At 45.7% G+C, this 21,690-nt stretch overlaps 1 protein-coding gene across 2 annotated transcripts in view; it reads right to left on the bottom strand.

Annotated features, from left to right (window-relative positions):
- Positions 1-1,664: 1,664 nt before the first annotated feature.
- LOC142270664 (uncharacterized) overlaps positions 1,665-21,690 on the bottom strand; it is a 61,553-nt gene continuing 41,527 nt past the window's right edge. For both annotated transcript variants that reach the window (XM_075332447.1, XM_075332448.1), the window contains exon 3: positions 1,665-3,432. In XM_075332447.1, coding sequence (XP_075188562.1) covers positions 2,315-3,432 — 1,118 coding nt within the window. In that variant the 3' untranslated portion in view covers positions 1,665-2,314. The remainder of the gene's footprint in view (positions 3,433-21,690) is intronic.

Here is a 21,690-nt window from a genome sequence, read left to right as displayed (position 1 = left end):
TGGGCAACTCTATTCCACTCAAGATGTCCACTGGTGTGTCTGGTGGGTGTGGTGCAGGGTGTATCTAGGGTTTGATTTGCTGTTGGAGGCAACACTATTTAGTTAGGGACCCAGAACAAAGAGGGAGGCGGAATACTGCACGGAAGGGCAGCTTGTGCAGTACCCTGTGATGACCTGATAGTCCAGGGGCGTCACACAGCCACATCTGAATTGCAGGTTCGCCCACTCAGAAGCCTTGCAGTGTGTCAATGGAATTTATAGTTCACTACCCAGCCAGCAAGCAAACACGACGAGTCACCTGACACAAATCACAAGACCTCCCATTCTTTGTTTTCCCCAGTACAAGATAACACAGATACACAATACCTTAAACCAGGGGTCTCAAACTCAGCTGGGTGTATGGGCCGCATATAGAAGAAAAAAACTGAGAGGGGCCGCACTCTTTGCAGGACAAAGTGACACTTTTAATAAATCCATGGGATTTTTTCTATACACCTTTGGATCACTTTTTTGCTTGTTTATTAGAACAAACCTGCACTTTGTTTAGTTAAATTATATATTATATACATATATATACATATATATATATACATACATATATATATATACATACATATATATATATACATACATATATACACATACATATATATATACACACACACACACAGACACACACACACACACACACACAGTACAGACCAAAAGTTTGGCCACACTTTCTCATTCAAAGAGTTCTGAGGAGGAGGATTCTGAAAATTGTAGATTCACATTGAAGGCATCAAACCTGTGAATTGGAATGAAATACTTAAAGTGTGAAACAACTGAAAATATGTCTTATATTCCAGGTTCTTCAAAGTAGCCACCTTTTGCTTTGGTTAATGCTTTGCACTCACATATAGAGACACAGGCACATGCACGCACACATATGAAGACACACAAGCACATGTATTCATATATATGTAGGCACACAAGCACATGTATGTACACATATGTAGACACACTGGCACATGCATATATACATAGACACACAGGCACCTGAATGCGCAAACCTGAACAAGAATGCAGACAGGGACAAGCATGCATGCAGGCACATGAACGCAGATATGCACATGCACACATAGGCAAGCGCAGTAATGTATAGACATACACACATTTATACAAAAAAAAGTCTTACAAACGAACATATAAATATACACATACATACCCACATATTTGGTGAGTTTTTACCTCCTCCGGCTTGTCTCCCATCTGGCTCGCAGCTCTATTGATGATCCTCTCCTGCGGGAAGTAGCAGTGCAGGGCGCACTGTGTGATGTCACAATTAGCAGACGTGGCCACGTCTGTCATGTGGCACTCCCGGGATGGCACACAAACAGTTCAAGGCACTTTGTAGTCCTGATTGATGTAGAAACAAGTGGCTCCGCGGACCTGCACAATGGACGTTGGGGCCGCTCAGCCCAGAGCCCCCTACCATAGCCCAGCCCTATATGAAGCACATGGAGCCCAATGGGAACCCGGGACCACCCGGGGGATCACGCAGGGCCCCAGTGGGCCAGTCCGACCCGGACTGTAGTCCTAGGCGACGGGGAAATACAGTGAGCGATGACGCGGATATTAAGGCTATGTTCACATGTTGCATTTTTGCGTTTTTAATTTTAAAGAGTTTGATGAAAAGGAAAATCTGATTTTATAGTCCCAGCAAAAGCGAGGAGATTTCATAAATCTAATCCACACGATGGACAAAGCCTAAGGAGTGAAGGTCATTTTTTTCACTTTATTAATTTTCCTTATACAAGTCATTATCCAGGAAAGAAAGTTTCTTAACATTTTGTCCTTTAAAATCTATTTTATCTTTGGTTTTCCATGTTTTATCGTCAGTCCGTAAAAGTGGCGTAATAATCTGACAACATTGTTCTCAACCGCGACCTGGGAGTCAGAAATGTGTCTGGATGTCTTCCCTATGCTGTTCCTATTCCATTTCAGTGCGGTTTCCATCCATTTCAGTGATTTTCAAGGGAGGTGGGTCTGACGGAAAAATGCTCAAGTTTCCAATTGAACTCCATTATGCGCGTTACTCAAGAAGAACACCTGAGCATTATAGTGCTCGCTCATCACTAAACATATTATGAAACTATTTTTTATATATTATAAAACAATCCACCTTCCCTGTAAGAGTATCACTCAAGGAAGGTAAAAGTATCATGGAAACCTAAGGTCTCAAAATATCCTGTACTTTTGATACAATCTAACTAATTAAAGGCTTTTCAGTGTAAATTTTATTATGCTTGTAAAGAAGTGATTTCTGAATAAACTAGTTATGAAATTCTGAACATGAAAATACCTTCTCCCCTGTGTGAATTCTCTCATGTTTAACAAGAGCTGATTTATTAGCAAAACATTTCTCACATTCTGAACATGAATATGGCTTCTCCCCTGTGTGAATTCTCTCATGCGTAACAAGAAGTGCTTTCTGAGCAAAACATTTCCCACATTCTGAACATGAAAATGGCTTCTCTCCTGTGTGAATTCTCTCATGTGTAACAAGAGCTGATTTCTGAGCAAAACATTTCCCACATTCTGAACAGGAATATGGCTTCTCCCCTGTGTGAATTCTCTCATGTGTAACAAGATCTGATTTATTGCTAAAACATTTCCAACATTCAAAACATGAATGTGCTTTCTCCCCTGTGTGAATTCTCACATGTGTAACAAGACTTGATTTATTTGTAAAACATTTCCCACATTCTGAACATGAATATGGCTTCTCTCCTGTGTGAATTCTCTTATGTGTAACAAGACTTGATTTCATAGTAAAACATTTTCCACATTCTGAACATGAATATGTCTTCTCCCCTGTATGAAATCTCCGATGCCTAATAAGATGTGATTTATTAGTAAAACATTTCTCACATTCTGAACATGAATATGGCTTCTCCTCTGTGTGAATTCTCACATGTGTAACAAGATTATGTTTACTAGTAAAACATTTCCCGCATTCTGAACATGAATATGGCTTCTCCCCTGTGTGAATTCTCTTATGTGTAACAAGAGCTGATTTCTGAGAAAAACATTTCTCACATTCTGAACAGGAATATGGCTTCTCTCCTGTGTGAATTCTCTTATGTGTAACAAGATGTGATTTATGAGTAAAACATTTCCCACATTCTGAACATGAATATGGCTTTTTCCATGTCGGAGCTGTTTTATCTTCAGCATTTCTTCTGCGACTTTTATTTTGTTTAACAGTCTGTGATGAATCCGCAGATAATACTTCATTAAAATCATCAGATGATCGATCTTTGCTGTGAATGGCTGGGGTTATATCTGAGATGTCAGGACGCTGTGTACAAGTATCTTGTGTGATACTACAATCATCTGCTTTAGATTTTAAAAATATTAGACGTCCTTCAGAGCTCCTGGTACAGTCATCTGCCAAGAAAAACACTGATCTTATTTTAGAATAATTAACTGTAAATATTATATATCTAAATATAACAAATATTAAAAAAAAAAATTCCACACAAACTGCAAGGTACATAGCAAAACTATATTATTAACTAATTACTTGGAGCAAACATTGCATAAACCATTAATTCTACTAGTGTTCTAGATCATTGACCAGAGCGATAACCTGTTTCCCGTTCAACCACCGCTGAGGGAAACAGTTGTCATGTGGTTGTAGACAGGGTCGGATTAAGGTTGGTGGGGGCCCCTGGGCAGAAAATCTGATGGGGGCCCCATAACGTTAACATTTTTAGCCAGAACAGTAGAGCGCGAACCGTAGCATTTAGATATAAATCCAATGAACATTTATCTTATCCTGTTCTGCCACATTCAGATTTACAGTACTACAATACAGATACAGTCCAGGATCACTCACAGCCGTCACATATACACACAGTACAATACAGACACAGTCCAGGATAACTCACAGCCGTCACATATACACACAGTACAATACAGACACAGTCCAGGATAACTCACAGCCGTCACATATACACACAGTACAATACAGACACAGTCCAGGATAACTCACATTCGTCACTTATACACAGAAAGTAGAGTTAGGCTATGTGCGCACGTTGCGTTTGTCCCTGCAGAAATTTCTGCAATTTGAACAGCTCACATGCGCTTCAAATCGCTGCAGAAAGAGTCCGTAATGAAAAGCCAATTTCATGCGCTCTGAGTGCAGCCCCTCCCATAGACAGAGCAGGGGCTGCATCCAAAGCACATGAAAGAAATGACATGTCACTTCTTAGAACGCAGCGCTTCAGGCAGCAGCCGAATCGCTGCGCTCTATTAGACCACGTGTGCACGGCTCCTGCATAATCTTCATAGATTGTGCTGAGGACGCAGGACGCATGCAGTTACGCTGCGGTGCAGATCGCAGCGTAACTGCATGCAAATACGCAACGTGCGTACAGAACCTTACTCACATATTTTTTTATTGATCCCAATGTTAAGGCAGCCCGGGCCGGCTCCAGGTTTTTGTGGCCTCCGGGTGAAAGTCTCAGTGGGCCCCATCGACACGCACATACACATACAGGCATACGTACATACATATTTGAAGACAAATTCAGAAAAATACATATAAACAGACAAATATATGCACAGTCATATACACTGACATACATGCAGACACAGACGCATTAGGGCTCGTGCGCACGTTGCGTAATTCCATGCATTTATGCTGCGTATAGCACTGCAGTGTAAATGCATGCGTCCTGCGTCCCCAGCACGATCTATGTAGATTGTGCATGATACGTGCGCACGTTGCTTTTATGAACGCAGCGATTTGGATGCTAAAATGTTGACCCAAATCTGTGCGTTCATAAAATGAGCATGTCAATTATTCCGTGCGCTTTGGATGCAGCTCCCGCTTTGTCTATGGCGGGGGCAGCAGCCAGAGCGCATGAAATCGGCTTTTTTTGTAAAGAAAAACTGCATCCATTATGCAGTGTTTCTGCAGCGATTTGACGCGCACATGTGCTGTCAAATCGCTGCAGAATATTCAGCAGTTACGTGCGCATGAGCCTTTACAGGTATTAATATGGGGAAATCGCCAGCAGCCTCACTCACCTCTCCCGCTTGTTTCCGTCCAGCTCCTTTAGGACATGTGGCTGTGTTTCACGATGGCTGTCACTAACAGACATGACTGCACACTGACAGCACTGCTGTATATACATCACAGGAGGGGCTGGGGGCTACAATATATACATTACAGGAGGGGCAGGGGGCATAGACGTTACTGGAGTGGCAAACAGCTCTGGTGGTGTACTCATTACTGGGATGGGTGACATAGCGCTCTGTGGGACCCATATAGTTCTGGGGGGCTGCACAGACTGCTTCTTGCACACACAGCTCTGACACACACACACACACAGCTCTGACACACACACACACAGCTCTGACACACACACACAGCTCTGACACACACACACAGCTCTGACACACACACACAGCTCTGACACACACACACACACACACAGCTCTGACACACACACAGCTCTGACACACACACACACACACACACACCGCGCTCTGACACACATACACACACACAGCTCTGACACACACACAGCTCTGACACACACACAGCTCTGACACACACACAGCTCTGACACACACACAGCTCTGACACACACACAGCTCTGACACACACACAGCTCTGACACACACACAGCTCTGACACACACACAGCTCTGACACACACACAGCTCTGACACACACACAGCTCTGACACACACACAGCTCTGACACACATACACAGCTGACACACATACACAGCTGACACACATACACACACACACACAGCTCTGACACACATACACACACACACAGCTCTGACACACATACACACACACACAGCTCTGACACACATACACACACACACAGCTCTGACACACATACACACACACACAGCTCTGACACACATACACACACACACAGCTCTGACACACATACACACAGAGCTCTGACACACACACACAGCTCTGACACACACATACAGCTCTGACACACACATACAGCTCTGACACACACATACAGCTCTGACACACACTATGCACCCACCCATCACCCCCTACACACACACACACACAATGCACCCCCCATCACCCCCTACACACACAATGCACCCCCCTTTACCCCTACACACACACACAATGCACCCCCCATCACCCCTACACACACAATGCACCCCCCTTTACCTCTACACACACAATGCACCCCCCATCACCCCCTACAAACACACACACAATGCACCCCCCATCACCCCCTACACACACAATGCACCCCCCATCACCCCCTACAAACACACACACACACACACACACACACACTCAAATACAATGCACCCCCCATTACTCCCCACACACAAAACACACATACAATGCACCCACCCATCACCCCCTACACACACACACACACACACACACACACACACAATGCACCCCCCATCACCCCCTACAAACACACACACACACACACACACACACACACACACAAATACAATGCACCCCCCATTACTCCACCCACACAAAACACATACAATGCACCCACCCATCACGCCCTACACACACAATGCATCTCCCCATCACCCCCTACACACACAATGCATCCCCCCATAACCCCCCCCCCCCCACACACACACACACATTGCACCCCCCATTAACCCTCCCCCCACACACAATACAATGCAACCCTCATCACCCCCTACACACACAAATCACACTGCCCCATCCCTACACACTCCTGCCTCCCCCCCTCCCTCGGAATACAGTGCTCCTCCTCTGCCTGCCACAAAGCTGTGTTCCTTCAGAAATGTTCCCCGTTATGTGTCCTCAGCCCCTCCCCACTCATCATCATTAATTAAACCTGTCTCTTCGGCTCCTTCATGGAGCGCTTACCATCTGACGTCCCCTGTGTGCCGGCGCCCGCAGCACTGTGATGACGTCAGCAAGGTGCTGATCTCATCACGTTGCTGCACGTCGGGGGCGGGGCCCAGTCCCGGCGCGCTGTTCAAATGTATTTACGTCTGAAAGACGCAAATACATTTGAATAGGAAGGAGGAAGCTGCGAGCACCGGCTCCGGCTCCGCTGCGCTCCTCTGCATTGTGTGCATGCCGGGCACACAGCACACAGCAGAGCCGGCACAGCACAGCGCTGCCTCCTGCTGCAGCTAGTGTGTCGGGCCTGCATGCACACACTGCGGAGGAGCGTGGCTGCACATACAGCAGCCCATTACACCGTGCCTCTGCTTCTAGGAGGGGGGGGGCAGGTGCCCCCCAGCCCCTTGCTGGGTACGCCCATGACGGCCGCAGGCCCGCAGCACATAGCAGGGAGCTCATTGGCACACCTCCGACCCCGGAAGTGCAAGCGCTGATACTTCCGGGGTCATTCAGCGTCCTGTGCCCGCAGTTTGTTTTTGCGTCTTAAAGACGCAGATACAAATAAATGCCGGTGCACCCCCCCCCACCCCACCCTCCGAAAACACAGCTGATTTATTAGACTGTCTTTACGGAGGGGGAGAGGGTGTGAAGAAAAAAAAATGCTGACAAGTATGGCCCTGGTGGTGGGGGCCCCCTTAGAAGATCTTTTGGTGGGGGCCCCTAGGCTGGAGCCCCGCCTGCCCCGCCTATAATCCGGCCCTGGCAGTAGATCAGCTCCAGAATTACTATAGCCGCTGTGAGTTAGGAGATGTATAATGCATTGTTTGTGCGGACACTGAGGACTGATAAATGTGCATTGTACTGTGTACTCTGCTGCCATCTACTGGCTAATGTGTGGGTATGAACATTAGGTATTCCTGGTCGTCCTACAGCAGCACACAGTGGGAACTGACAAGCAATAGGTGACTTATAAATCCCTTGGGTTGGGAATAGGACCGTGCAGCTTGTTCTAGCACTTTTGTGCCAAAGGCTGAACCATCTGTAGCAGAGGTGTCCAGATGGTAGTGCTTTGTGAACATGGAGAACGATGACCAGGTTGCAGCTGTGCAGAATGATCCAGAGGTACGTGCGCCAACTCAGCACAAGATGCAAAGGTAGATCAGGTGGAATGGGCTCTGACTGGAAGTGGTGGTTCCTGATGATTATCACTTGGTTGCAGGGGTGGGATTCAGACGGTTCTGTCCGGTTCTGGAGAACCGGTTGTTAAAATAGCAGCCGGTTCCCAGAACCGGCAAGAAACAGCTCTGGCGATCCGGTTCCCTGCTGTATTCATTTGTGTTAGTGTCTCTTTAAGACACTAGCACAAATGAATCTGCATACCTCCGCGCCGCACTTCCTGGTTCAGTGCAGCCTGTCGGCTCCCTGACCCGGCGTGCAGTGACGCGATGATGCTGCAGACACAGGTCACGGCAGTGAGAGGAGGGAGCTCCTCCTCCTGCCGTCTGTCAGCGTCACTGTGACTGCAGAGAGCCGCGGAGGAGGACGGGAGACACAGGAGAGGCCGGTGCTGCTTGTATCAGGTAAGCCGCTCAGTGAGCCGAAGCTGCAGGGAGAGGGGCCGCATAAGATGGGAACTGTTACTATATGTGGCTATAGGGGGAGAGGAGGCCATAATAGGATGGGATCTGCAGGGGAAAAAGGGGCCATAATAGGATGGGATCTGCAGGGGAAAAAGGGGCCATAATAGGATGGGATCTGCAGGGGAAAAAGGGGCCATAATAGGATGGGATCTGCAGGGGAGAAAGGGGCCATAATAGGATGGGATCTGCAGGGGAGAAAGGGGCCATAATAGGATGAGATCTGCAGGGGAAAAAGGGGCCATAATAGGATGGGATCTGCAGGGGAAAAGGATCACATGGGATGGGATCTGCAGGGGAGAAAGGGGCCATAATAGGATGGGATCTGCAGGGGAGAAAGGGGCCATAATGGGATGGGATTTGCAGGGGAGAAAGGGGCCATAATGGGATGAGATCTGCAGGGGAGAAAGGGGCCATAATGGGATGGGATCTGCAGGGGGGAGAGACCACATGGGATGGGATCTGCAGGGGAGAAAGGGGCCATAATAGGATGGGATCTGCAGGGGAGAAAGGGGCCATAATGGGATGGGATTTGCAGGGGAGAAAGGGGCCATAATGGGATGAGATCTGCAGGGGAGAAAGGGGCCATAATGGGATGGGATCTGCAGGGGGGAGAGACCACATGGGATGGGATCTGCAGGAGAAAGAGGCCATAATGGGATGAGATCTGCAGGGGAGAAAGGGGCCATAATGGGATGGGATCTGCAGGGGGCAGAGACCACATGGGATGGGATCTGCAGGGGGGAGAGACCACATGGGATTGGATCTGTATAGGGTAGGTCGGCCGTTCCAATTTAGCAATAATTTTTAGTAATAATTTTTAAAAATTGTAGAAAAACCGTTTAATACAATATGACTGACAGTGACGGGAACTACTGGTGCTGGACAGGAGAATGAAGTTATAGGAGGGGAAGAAGGGGAAAGAGATGATACTTTAAATTACTTGTATTTTTGGTTAAGGAAAGTATGTGAAAATGGGTGTGGCAAACAAAGTGGGTGTGGTTACAGAATGGGTGTGGTTTTCAAATAGGCGGAGTTTACAGAGAACCTGTTAAAAATTTGAATCCCACCCCTGCTTGGTTGATATTGAAAGAAGATCCTGCTTTCAGAAGAAAACCTGGCATGAGCCTCAGGGCTATGTGATCTGCCCCTATATGTAGGGAAGGTTCTCTGGATGATAATGTTTGGAAACTCTCCAAAGTGTTTGGTCATTCTAATTGCCACCAAAAATAAGGCTTTCCAGTAGAGATGTTTAGTAGATGCCTGCTCCACCGGTTCAAAGGGAGAACCTAGTGGAGCTTTAAGAAGCAATGTTAACCCCTTAAGGACGAAGCCAGTTTTGTACTTAATGACCAGGCCATTTTTTGCAATTCTGACCAGTGTCACTTTATGAGGTCATAACTCTGGAACGCTTCAACGGATCCCGGTGATTCTGACATTGTTTTTTCGTGACATATTGTACTTCATGATAGTTATAAATTTAGAACGATATTTTTTGCTTTTATTTGTGAAAAAATCGGAAATTTGATGAAAATTTTGAAAATTTTGCAATTTTCAAACTTTTAATTTTTATGCCCTTAACCCAGAGAGTTATGTCACACAAAACAGTTAATAAATAACATTTCCCACATGTCTACTTTACATTAGCGCAATTTCTGAAACAAAATGTTTTGGGGTTAGGAAGTTAGAAGGGGTCAAAGTTCATCAGCAATTTCCCATTTTTTCAACAAAATTCACAAAACCATTTTTTTAGGGACCACATCACATTTGAAGTGACTTTGAGAGGCCTAAGTGACAGAAAATACCTAAAAGTGACACCATTCTCAAAACAGCACGCCTCAAAGTACTCAAAACCACATCCAAGAAGTTTATTAACCCTTCAGGTGCTTCACAGGAACTAAAGCAAAGTGGAATGAAAAAAAGCAAAAAATAAAATTTTACCTAAAATGTTGCTCTACCCCAAATTTATTCACTTTTAGAAGAAATAACACAACAAAATGAACCCCAAAACTTGTTACCCACTTTCTTATGAACGCGCCAATACCCCACATGTGGTCAGAAACCTTTGTTTGGACAAATGGGAGGGCTCGGAACAGAAGGAGCAATATTTGAATTTTGGAAAGCAAATTTGGCTGAAATAGATTGCGGGCACCATGTTGCATTTACATGTCCGCCAAGGTACCTAAACAGCAGAAACCCCTTACAAGTGACACCATTTTGGAAACTAGACCCCTTAAGGCTTCTATCTAGGGGTATAGTGAGCATTTTGGATCCACAGGTACTTCACAGATTTTGATAACGTTACGTTGTCACATTGAAAATTTTCATTTTTTTCTCAAAAATGTTGCTTTAGCATCAATTTTTTCACTTTTTCAAGAGGTAATTCCAAAAATGTGACCCCAATGTTTGTTACCCACTTTTTTATGAGCGCGGTGATACCTCACTTGTGGTCTGAAACCTTTGTTTGGAGAAATGGGAGGGCTTGGAACGGAAGGAGCAATATTTGAATTTTGGAAAGGAAATTTGGCTGAAAAAGATTGCGGGCACCATGTCGCATTTGGAGGACCCCTAAGGTACGTAAACAGCAAAAAAACACCACAAGTGACCCCATATTGGAAACTAGGCCCCTCAAGGAATTTATCTTGATGTTTGGTGAGTACCCTGAACCCCCAGGTGCTTTACAGAAGTTTATAACGTTGAGCCATGAAAATAAAAAAATAAAATTTTACCACAAAATTGTTACTTCAACCAGGTAGCTTTTTTTTTCACAAGGGTAACAGGAAAAAAATCACCATGAAATTTATTGCGCAATTTCTCCTGAGTTTGTTGATATCTTGTATGTGGTGGAAATCAACTGTTTGGGCGCATGGCAGGGCTCAGAAGAGAAGGAGTGCCATTTGACTGCAAAATTGGCTGGAATCAATAGCGGACGCCATGTTGCATTAGGAGAGCCCCTGAGGTGCCTAAACAGTGGAGGTCCCCCACAAGTGACCCCATTCTGGAAATAAGACCCCTCAAGGCTTTAATCTAGGTGTATATTGAGCATTTTGAATCCACGAATACTTCACAGAATTTGATAAGCTTAGGTTGCCATATTGAAATTTTCATTTTTTTCACAAAAATGTTGACTTAGCGACACATTTTTCACTTTTTCAAGAGGCAACAACAAAACGTGTACCCCACAGGTTGTTATCTAATTTCTTGTGAGCGCAGGGATACCACACATGTGGCCAAAAACCTCTGTTTGGATAAATGGGAGGGCTTGGAATGGAAGGAGCACCATTTGAATTTTGGAAAAGTTGAAGTAAATTGCGCGCACCATGTCACATTAGCAGGGCCCCTTGGGCACCTATACATCAGAAACCCCCCACAAGTGACCTCATTTTGGAAACTGGACCCCTCAAGGATTTTATTCAGGAGTATAGTAAACATTTTGAATCCACAGGTACTTCACAAAACTGTTGCTGTAGCAAAAAATTTCTCACTGTTAAGGGGGCTTTACACGCTGCGACATCGCTAATGCGGAGTCGTTAGGGTCACGGAATTGGTGACGCACATCCGGCCGCATTAGCGATGTTGCTGCGTGTGACACCGATGAGCGATTTTGCATCGTTGCAAAAACGTGCAAAATCGCTCATCGGTGACATGGGGGTCCATTCTCGATTATCGTTACTGCAGCAGTAACGATGTAGTTCGTCGCTCCTGCGGCAGCACACATCGCTATGTGTGACGCTGCAGGAACGAGGAACCTCTCCTTACCTGCCTCCCGGCCGCTATGAGGAAGGAAGGAGGTGGGCGGGATGTTCCGGCCACTCATCTCCGCCCCTCCGCTTCTATTGGGCGGCCGCTCAGTGACGTCACTGTGACGCCACACGGACCGCCCCCTTAGAAAGGAGGCGGTTTGCCGGTCACAGCGACGTCGCCGGGCAGGTAAGTATGTGTGACGCATCTGCGCGATGTTGTGCGGCACGGGCAGCGATTGCCCGTGTCGCACAACAGATGGGGGCGGGTGCCCACGCTAGCGATATCGGGACCGATATCGCAGCGTGTAAAGTAGCCTTTAGGCTATGTGGCCATGATCCAGCGACACGGCGTCTAGTACCCAGTGTCAGCCTCCTGCAGAAATGTGAGTGTTGTCCACGGGAGAACGCAGCTGCCCATGCCCACGATTTGGGTTCAGGCTGCTGTGGACTTTAGTTCTATTCTACCTGCAAAGAACACTCATCTCCGCAACATAAATTGACATCCTGAGGCTCGGGAAGCTGCGCCACAGGTCGATTTATGCTGCGGAGAAAAGAAACACAGTGGGCACGGGATTTCTAAAAATCCTGCCACTGTGCTTCTACTGCACAACGCAGCGTTATGGACGCAGGGAAAACACTCTGCGCCCAAAACGTTGCAAACCCTGATTGTGGGCACACAGCGTAAAATGCTACAATGGATGAATGGATAGATGTCAAACATATATAACGTCCCACCCCCCTGCATATTCTAAGCTGGCGCCCTTTAGTGCCTTTCATGTGACACTAAAGGATGCCTAGCCTTGTATTTAGCCCAAAAAAAAAAAAAGAATTAAAATAAATGACGTGGGGTCCCCCCTATTTTTGATAGCCAGCTAGGGTAAAGCAGACAGCTGTAGCCTGCAAACCACAGCTGACAGCTTCATCTTGTCTGGTGATCAATTTGGAGGGCTCCCCAAGCTGTTTTTTTTTTTTTAATTATTTATAAATAAATAATTAAAAAAAAAAAACAAACGTGGGGTCCCCCCAAATTAGATCACCAGCCAAGGTGAAGCTGACAGCTGGGGTCTGGTATTCTCAGGATGGGAAGAGCCACGGTTATTGGACTCTTCCCAGCCTAAAAATAGCAGGCCGCAGCCGCCCCAGAAGTGGCGCATCCATTAGATGCGCCAATTCTGGCGCTTCGCCCCAGCTCATCCCGCGCCCTGGTGCGTTGGCTAATGGGGTAATGAATGGGGTTGATACCAGGTGTGTAATGTCACCTGGCATCAAGCCCAGCAATTAGTTATGTCACGGCGTCTATCAGATACCCGACATAACTAATTGACAGTAATAAAAAAAAAATTGACAACAAAAAAAAATTTATTTGAAAAAACACTCCCCAAAACATTCCCTGATTAACCAATTTATTGAAAAGAAAAAAAAAATCCACAATAATCCATTTGGATGTCCTACGTCGCCTCTGGACCTTCTAGAATATGGGGGACACGTTCAGGGAACGTATCCCCCATTTTCTAGGAGGGCAGACCCTCCATTTGAGGAGAGTGGGTGCAAAGAATCTGCACCCACCCTCCCTGGGTCACAGCTGCAGAGTGCGAGCAGCCAGCACAGCTCTCTGAACACAGGAAGCTGTCAGCCGCGCTCGGCACATGTGACCGGAGTCTGCTGAGAAGGAGCCGGAGGAGGGGGCCGCGGGGGATCAGAGCTGCGACAGGTATGTATGACACCGGGGGACACCGGGGAACACCAGGGGGGGGGTAGGGGGGATCCCGGCAGGGCCTGGGGAGCAGGTTTCTGTCGTATGTGTTATGGCACATACGACAGAAACCATAGGAACAGTGGAAATGCGGCCGGCGCGCTGCTGTGATCGCCGGTGCGCGCGGCCATCTTGGATTTTCGGGAGGGGGTTGGGGGTCGGGGGGGGGCACTTTGGGGACACCGGGGGACCGGAGGGAACCGGGAAAAAGATTTATCTCCCATCTGGCATGTTTGATCATGCCAGATGGGAGATAAATCATTTTTTACCGGCGCGGTCATTTACTATAACTTGATGATCGGTATACGGTGTATACCGGTCATCAGGTGAGCGGGGACCGGAAAAACTGGCCCGAATCATGATCTCCAGGGTCTCAGCTACCCCCGGCAGCTGAGACCCCGGAAATTTTCTGACTCTGGGGGGCGCTAGACCCTTTTTTCCGACCGCCGTTAAAAAGCGGCGGATCGGAAAAAGTACCCTTATTTACCGCCGTTAAAAGGCGTATCGGCGGTCGTAAAGGGGTTAAATATCACGATTGAACTGGAGCTATAAAGGGAGGACTTAGATTTTTAATAGCTTTAAAAAAAAACTTTGTAACCAAATGATGCTTTGGAAATGAGCCTCAATGGCTGAAAGCTGCAATATGAGAGTGATGAGGTTCAATCCCTTATCAAATCCTAATTGAAGGAACTGCAATACGGAGGCTATAGACTTTTTATCTGCATTGTCTGACAAACACCATTCATTATAGAATCTCCATATCCTCACATTTTTGCCCATTTTGTACCTCCTGGTTTAGACCCTGCCTGACGACCATTCTCCTCTGGATTGCAGCCATTCCACAGGTCGTGACCCCCTGGACCCTGTAGTAATTCCAGATCCTTGTACAGGGGTTAAAGGGTTTTGACCTTCTTGGGGTTCTGGTGAGTGGGTGGCTTGCCTTTAGTCTGTCTGTGAGTCTCCCTATGTCTGCGGTACTAGACAGACGTCATAGCTGGGTAAGGAGCAGACAGTGAGGAGGGGCACTTCTCCTCAATTATGTTATTTTGAGGAACAAGCACTGGACCTCAGGGACAGATTCCAATCGTGGGGATATTCAAACAGATCTATAAAAAGTGGGTGTAATCGTGCTAAAAATACCAGCAGGACAAAGTTGTTAGTGGGTGGTGGCACTAAAAAAAGGAAGAAGGCCTGATTCGCTTCAATACCACATTTACCCACCAGTGGCAGGACATTCGTGGTATTTTCAATAAACATTGGGGTGTCCTTAGAACAGATAGTGTGCTGGGTCCCAAATTACCCAATGCCCCTTTGATGGTGGCAAGAGGGGGAAAAATTTAAAAGATCACTTGGTGCACAGCCCCTACACGACGAGGACAAAGCCCTTTTTGGTTTCCCTAAAAAGTAATCTGGGGTCGTTCCCATGTGGAAGCTGTAAAGCGTGCCGCAATATGATACGCGCCAATACTTTTGCATCGTCTGATGGGAGTAGGTCCTATGTGAGACATCATATTACCTGCCGGACATCTAATATCATCTACTATATGAAATATACATGTAACCTAATTTACGTGGGTCTCACATCGCGGGACCTCCGCATACGTGTGAGGGAACACATGAGAGATATCATAGCGGCACAGGAGGCAACTGACATGAGCCTCCTGAAAACACCACGACACTTTAAATCGTGCCACAGATGTAACCCGGACAAAATTACAACTCATGGGTATTGATGTATTTCATTTGGTCCTGCGAGGGGGCGACTAGAAGAAATCTCTGGCCAGACGGGAGCGTGAGTGGATTGTCAGATTAGACACAGTCAAACCATTGGGACTAAACGATAAACTTAGTTTTGCACCTTCTTATAGTGGGTCAGTCCCTGGATCCATTCACACTCGCCTCCTTCATCTCCTCATCATTAACTTATATCCCTAACAATCTGGACTACTGTTGGTACATGGGAGAGAGATAGAAATAATATATATATATAGTATATATATATATATATATATATATATATATATATATATATACATACACACACACACACATATATATACATATATATATATATATATATATATACATACACACACACATATATATACATATATATTATATATATATACATACATACATATATATACATATATATTATATATATATACATACATACATATATCTATCTATCTATCTATCTATCTATCTATCTATCTATCTATCTATCTATCTATCTATCTATCTATCTATATATATATATATATATATACACACACACACACACACATATACATATATATACATATATATATATATATGTATACACACACACAGTCATATGAAAAAGTTTGGGCACCCCTATTAATGTTAATCTTTTTTCTTTATAACAATTTGGGTTTTTGCTATTTCAGTTTCATATATCCAATAACTGATGGACTGAGGAATATTTCTGGATTGAAATGAGGTTTCTTGTACTAACAGAAAATGTGCAATCCGCATTTAAACTAAATTTGACCGGTGCATAAGTATGGGCACCCTTATCAATTTCTTGATTTGAACACTCCTAACTACTTTTTACTGACTTACTGAAGCACTAAATTGGTTTTGTAACCTCATTGAGCTTTGAACTTCATAGGCAGGTGTATCCAATCATGAGAAAAGGTATTTAAGGTGGCCACTTGCAAGTTGTTCTCCTATGTGAATCTCCTATGAAGAGTGGCATCATGGGCTCCTCAAAACAACTCTCAAATGATCTGAAAACAAAGATTATTCAACATAGTTGTTCAGGGGAAGGTACAAAAAGTTGTCTCAGAGATTTAAACTGTCAGTTTCCACTGTGAGGAACATAGTAAGGAAATGGAAGAACACAGGTACAGTTCTTGTTACTCCCAGAAGTGGCAGGCCAAGAAAAATATCAGAAAGGCAGAGAAGAAGAATGGTGAGAACAGTCAAGGACAATCCACAGACCACCTCCAAAGACCTGCAGCATCATCTTGCTGCAGATGGTGTCAATGTGCATCGGTCAACAATACAGCGCACATTGCACAAGGAGAAGCAGTATGGGAGAGTGATGCGAAAGAAGCCATTTCTGCAAGCACGCCACAAACAGAGTCGCCTGAGGTATGAAAAAGCACATTTGGACAAGCCAGTTACATTTTGGACGAAGGTCCTGTGCACTGATGAAACAAAGATTGAGTTGGTTGGTCATACAAAAAGGCGCTATGCATGGAGGCAAAAAAAACACAGAATTACAAGAAAAGCACTTGCTACCCACAGTAAAATTTGGTGGAGGTTCCATCATGCTTTGGGGCTGTGTGGCCAATGCCGGCCCCGGGAATCTTGTTAAAGTTGAGGGTCGCATGGATTCAACTCAGTATCAGCAGATTCTTGACAATAATGTGCAAGAATCAGTGACGAAGTTGAAGTTACGCAGGGGATGGATATTTCAGCAAGACAATGATCCATAACACCGCTCCAAATCTACTCAGGCATTCATGCAGAGGAACAAATACAATGTTCTGGAATTGCCATCCCAGTCCCCAGACCTGAATATCATTGAACATCTGTGGGACGATGTGAAGCGGCTGTCCATGCTCGGCGACCATCAAACTTAACTGAACTGGAATTGTTTTGTAAACAGGAATGGTCAAATCTACCTTCATCCAGGAACTCATTAAAAGCTACAGGAAGCGACTAGAGGCTGGGATTTCTGCAAAAGGAGGATCTACAAAATATTAATGTCACTTTTATGTTGAGGTGCCCATACTTTTGCACCGGTCAAATTTAGTTTAAATGCAGAATGCACATTTTCTGTTCGTACAATAAACCTCATTTCAATTCAGAAATATTACTCAGTCCATCAGTTATTAGATATATGAAACTGAAATAGCAAAAACCCAAATTGTTATAAAGAAAAAAGGTTGACATTAATAGGGGTGCCCAAACTTTTTCATATGACTGTATATACACACAGTACAGACCAAACGTTTGGACACACCTTCTCATCGCTAGAACAACTGTTAAGAGGAGACTTTGTGCAGCAGCCTTCATGGTAAAAGAGCTGCTAGGAAACCACTGCTAAGGACAGGCAACAAGCAGAAGAGAACACAAGGAATGGACATTAGACCAGTGGAAATCTGTGCTTTGGTCTGATGAGTCCAAATTTGAGATCTTTGGATCCAACCACCGTGTCTTTGCAGAAAAGGTGAACGGATGGACTCTACATGGCTGGTTCCCACCGTGAAGCATGGAGGAGGAGGTGTGATGGTGTGCGGGGGCTTTGCTGGTGACACTGTTGGGGATTTATTCAAAATTGAAGACATACAGAACCAGCATGGCTACCACAGCATCTTGCAGTGGCATGCTATTCCATCCGGTTTGCGTTTAGTTGGACCATCATTTATTTTTCAACAGGACAATGACCCCAAACACACCTCCAGGCTGTGTAAGGGCTATGTGACTAAGAAGGAGAGTGATGGGTGCTATGCCAGATGACCTGACCTCCACAGTCACCAGACCTGAACCCAATCAAGATGGTTTGGGGTGAGCTGGACCTCATAGTGAAGGCAAAAGGGCCAACAAGTGCTAAGCATCTCTGGGAACTCCTTCAAGACTGTTGGAAAACCATTTCCGGTGACTACCTCTTGAAGCTCATCAAGAGAATGCCAAGAGTGTGCAAAGCAGTAATCACAGCAAAAGGAGGCTACTGTGAAGAACCTAGAATATAAGACATATTATCAGTTGTTTCACACTTTTTTGTTAAGTATTTCATTCCACATGTGGTAATTCATAGTTTTGATGCCTTCAATGTGAATCTACAATTTTCAATCATGGAAATAAAGAAAACTCTTTGAATAGGGAGGTGTGTCCAAACATTTGGTCTGTACTGTATATTACATAGCTATAGATATATATCTAATATATAAAGCTGAATGTATGTGTGTATGTATATATGTCCGGGATTGGCATCTGCACCGTCGCAGCTACAGCCACACAATTTTGCACACACACACACTTCTGGACCCCGAGAGCGTCATAGGCTATGTTGTGAGGCGAAATTTTAACCCCGCGCCTTCCAATTTCCAATTTAACAATCAATTTTGCCCTTATCTACATAATGGGGAAAAAGTGAAACGAAAAGTGTATCCGCACCGTCGCATCTACAATCACAAAATTTTGCACAGACACCTCATGTGACCAAGGGAACGTCGTAGACTATGTTTTGACAGGAAAATTTAACCCCGCGCTTTACAGTTACTCTCCAAAAAACATGCCTTCATTAAAGTAAATGGAGCCTGGAACTACAGGAGCTGTGATTGGTTGCTAAAGACATTCATAGTATAAGAAGCTTATGTGTGAGGTAATAAGATGTCGGTGGGGAGATGGATAGAGAGAGACAGACAGAGAGAGAGACAGACGGTGAAAAAGAGAGACAGACCTGGAAGGAGACAGACCTGGAAGGAGACAGACCTGGAAGGAGACAGACAGACATGCAGACAGGGACAGAGACAGGCAGACAGGGAAGGAGGAGACAGCCAGAGAGACAGACAAAGATAGATGGGGAAAGACTCAGACCTTGATAAAAACAGACGGGGAAAGAGACAGAGAAATAGAGACAGAAAGACAGGCAGACAGGGAAAGAGACAGACAGGAAAAGACACAGACAGAGACAGGGAGACAGACGTGGAAAGAGACAGACGTGGAAAGAGACAGACGTGGAAAGAGACAGACGTGGAAAGAGACAGACGTGGAAAGAGACAGACATGGAAAGAGACAGACATGGAAAGAGACAGACGGAGCACATTACTTGGCCAATTTAGTTAAATCTGTGTGGAATATCTGTGGTATTGAAATATATGTTGTGAAATGCTTCTATTAGCTTAGTTTTTGCCTTTTAATAACTACATTTCTATCTATTTGTTTTGTGTTTTTTGTGTGCAGAATACATTTTTGTTAACAAAATAGAATGTATTAACAGCAGTTATTAACCCGGGTGAAGCTGGGTAGTACAGCTAGTATAGATTATATATATATATATACACCGTATTTTTCGCTTTATAAGATGCACCGGATTATAAGACGCACCCCAAACTTAGACATAAAAAGAGGTAAAAAAAGAAAAATGGGGTCCGTCTTATACTCCGGTGTTCTCTTACCGGAGGTGGGCAGCAGTGGTGGTGAAGCGGAGTCACAGGAGGCAGAGGTTGTGCTGGCAGGCACGGCGGGTCAGTGGCAGCGGGGTCCGTGGTGGCAGGTGCGGTGGCGTCCATGGTGGCAGGTGCGAAGGCAGGCACGGTGGCGTCCGGGGTGGAAGGAGCCACAAGGTCCATGGTGGCGGCAGCAGTGGCGGCGGGTGAGTCGTGCAGCAGGCCGGTGCAGTGAGTGTCCCAGTGTCCGCGTCATCCAAGAGCTCCATCTGCGCACGCGCCCGCTCCTGGCGCCATCATTTGAAACTAGGACCGCGGACAAACTGGGTAACTTTCTGCACAGCCGCCCGCCCCACACGCACAGAGTGGCAGCCAGCAGGCTCCCCGCCCACCCTGCGTGCAAACGGCCGGGTACCTGTGCTTGCGGTAGCCGGCTGCCACCCACACGGACACCCGACTGCCGCCCGCACACAGCACCCGGGTGCCGCCGGCACACAGCACCCGGGTGCCGCCGGCACACAGCACCCGGGTGCCGCCGGCACACAGCATCTTTCTGCCGCCCGCACACAGCACCCGGCTGCCTCCCGCACACAGCACCCGACTGCCGCCCGCACGCAGCCCCGGGTACCCGGCTGCCACCGCACGCAAGCACCGGTACCCGGCCGCTTGCACGCAGCCACAGGTACCCGGCCGCCGATCGCCGCACAGACACGACCCCAGGTACCGCTATATTTGGATTATAAGACGGGAGGAAAAGTGCGTCTTATAAAGCGAAAAATATAGTATATAGATTATAATATATACATATATATATATATATACACACACATAGTTAGGTCCAGAAATCTTTGGACAGTGACACAATTTTGGCGAGTTGGGCTCTGCATGCCACCACATTGGATTTGAAATGAAACCTCTACAACAGAATTCAAGTGCAGATTGTAACGTTTAATTTGAAGGTTTGAACAAAAATATCTGATAGAAATTGTAGGAATTGTCACATTTCTTTACAAACACTCCACATTTTAGGAGGTCAAAAGTAATTGGACAAATAAACCAAACCCAAACAAAATATTTTTATTTTCAATATTTTTTTGCGAATCCTTTGGAGGCAATCACTGCCTTAAGTCTGGAACCCATGGACATCACCAAACGCTGGGTTTCCTCCTTCTTAATGCTTTGCCAGGCCTTTACAGCCGCAGCCTTCAGGTCTTGCTTGTTTGTGGGTCTTTCCGTCTTAAGTCTGGATTTGAGCACATGAAATGCATGCTCAATTGGGTTAAGATCTGGTGATTGACTTGGCCATTGCAGAATGTTCCACTTTTTTGCACTCATGAACTCCTGGGTAGCTTTGGCTGTATGCTTGGGGTCATTGTCCATCTGTACTATGAAGCGCCGTCCGATCAACTTTGCGGCATTTGGCTGAATCTGGGCTGAAAGTATATCCCGGTACACTTCAGAATTCATCCGGCTACTCTTGTCTGCTGTTATGTCATCAATAAACACAAGTGACTCAGT

Source organism: Anomaloglossus baeobatrachus, unplaced genomic scaffold, assembly GCF_048569485.1.
Source record: "Anomaloglossus baeobatrachus isolate aAnoBae1 unplaced genomic scaffold, aAnoBae1.hap1 Scaffold_3305, whole genome shotgun sequence".
Lineage (NCBI taxonomy): Eukaryota > Metazoa > Chordata > Amphibia > Anura > Aromobatidae > Anomaloglossus > Anomaloglossus baeobatrachus.
This window is presented reverse-complemented; position numbering and strand designations above follow the sequence as displayed.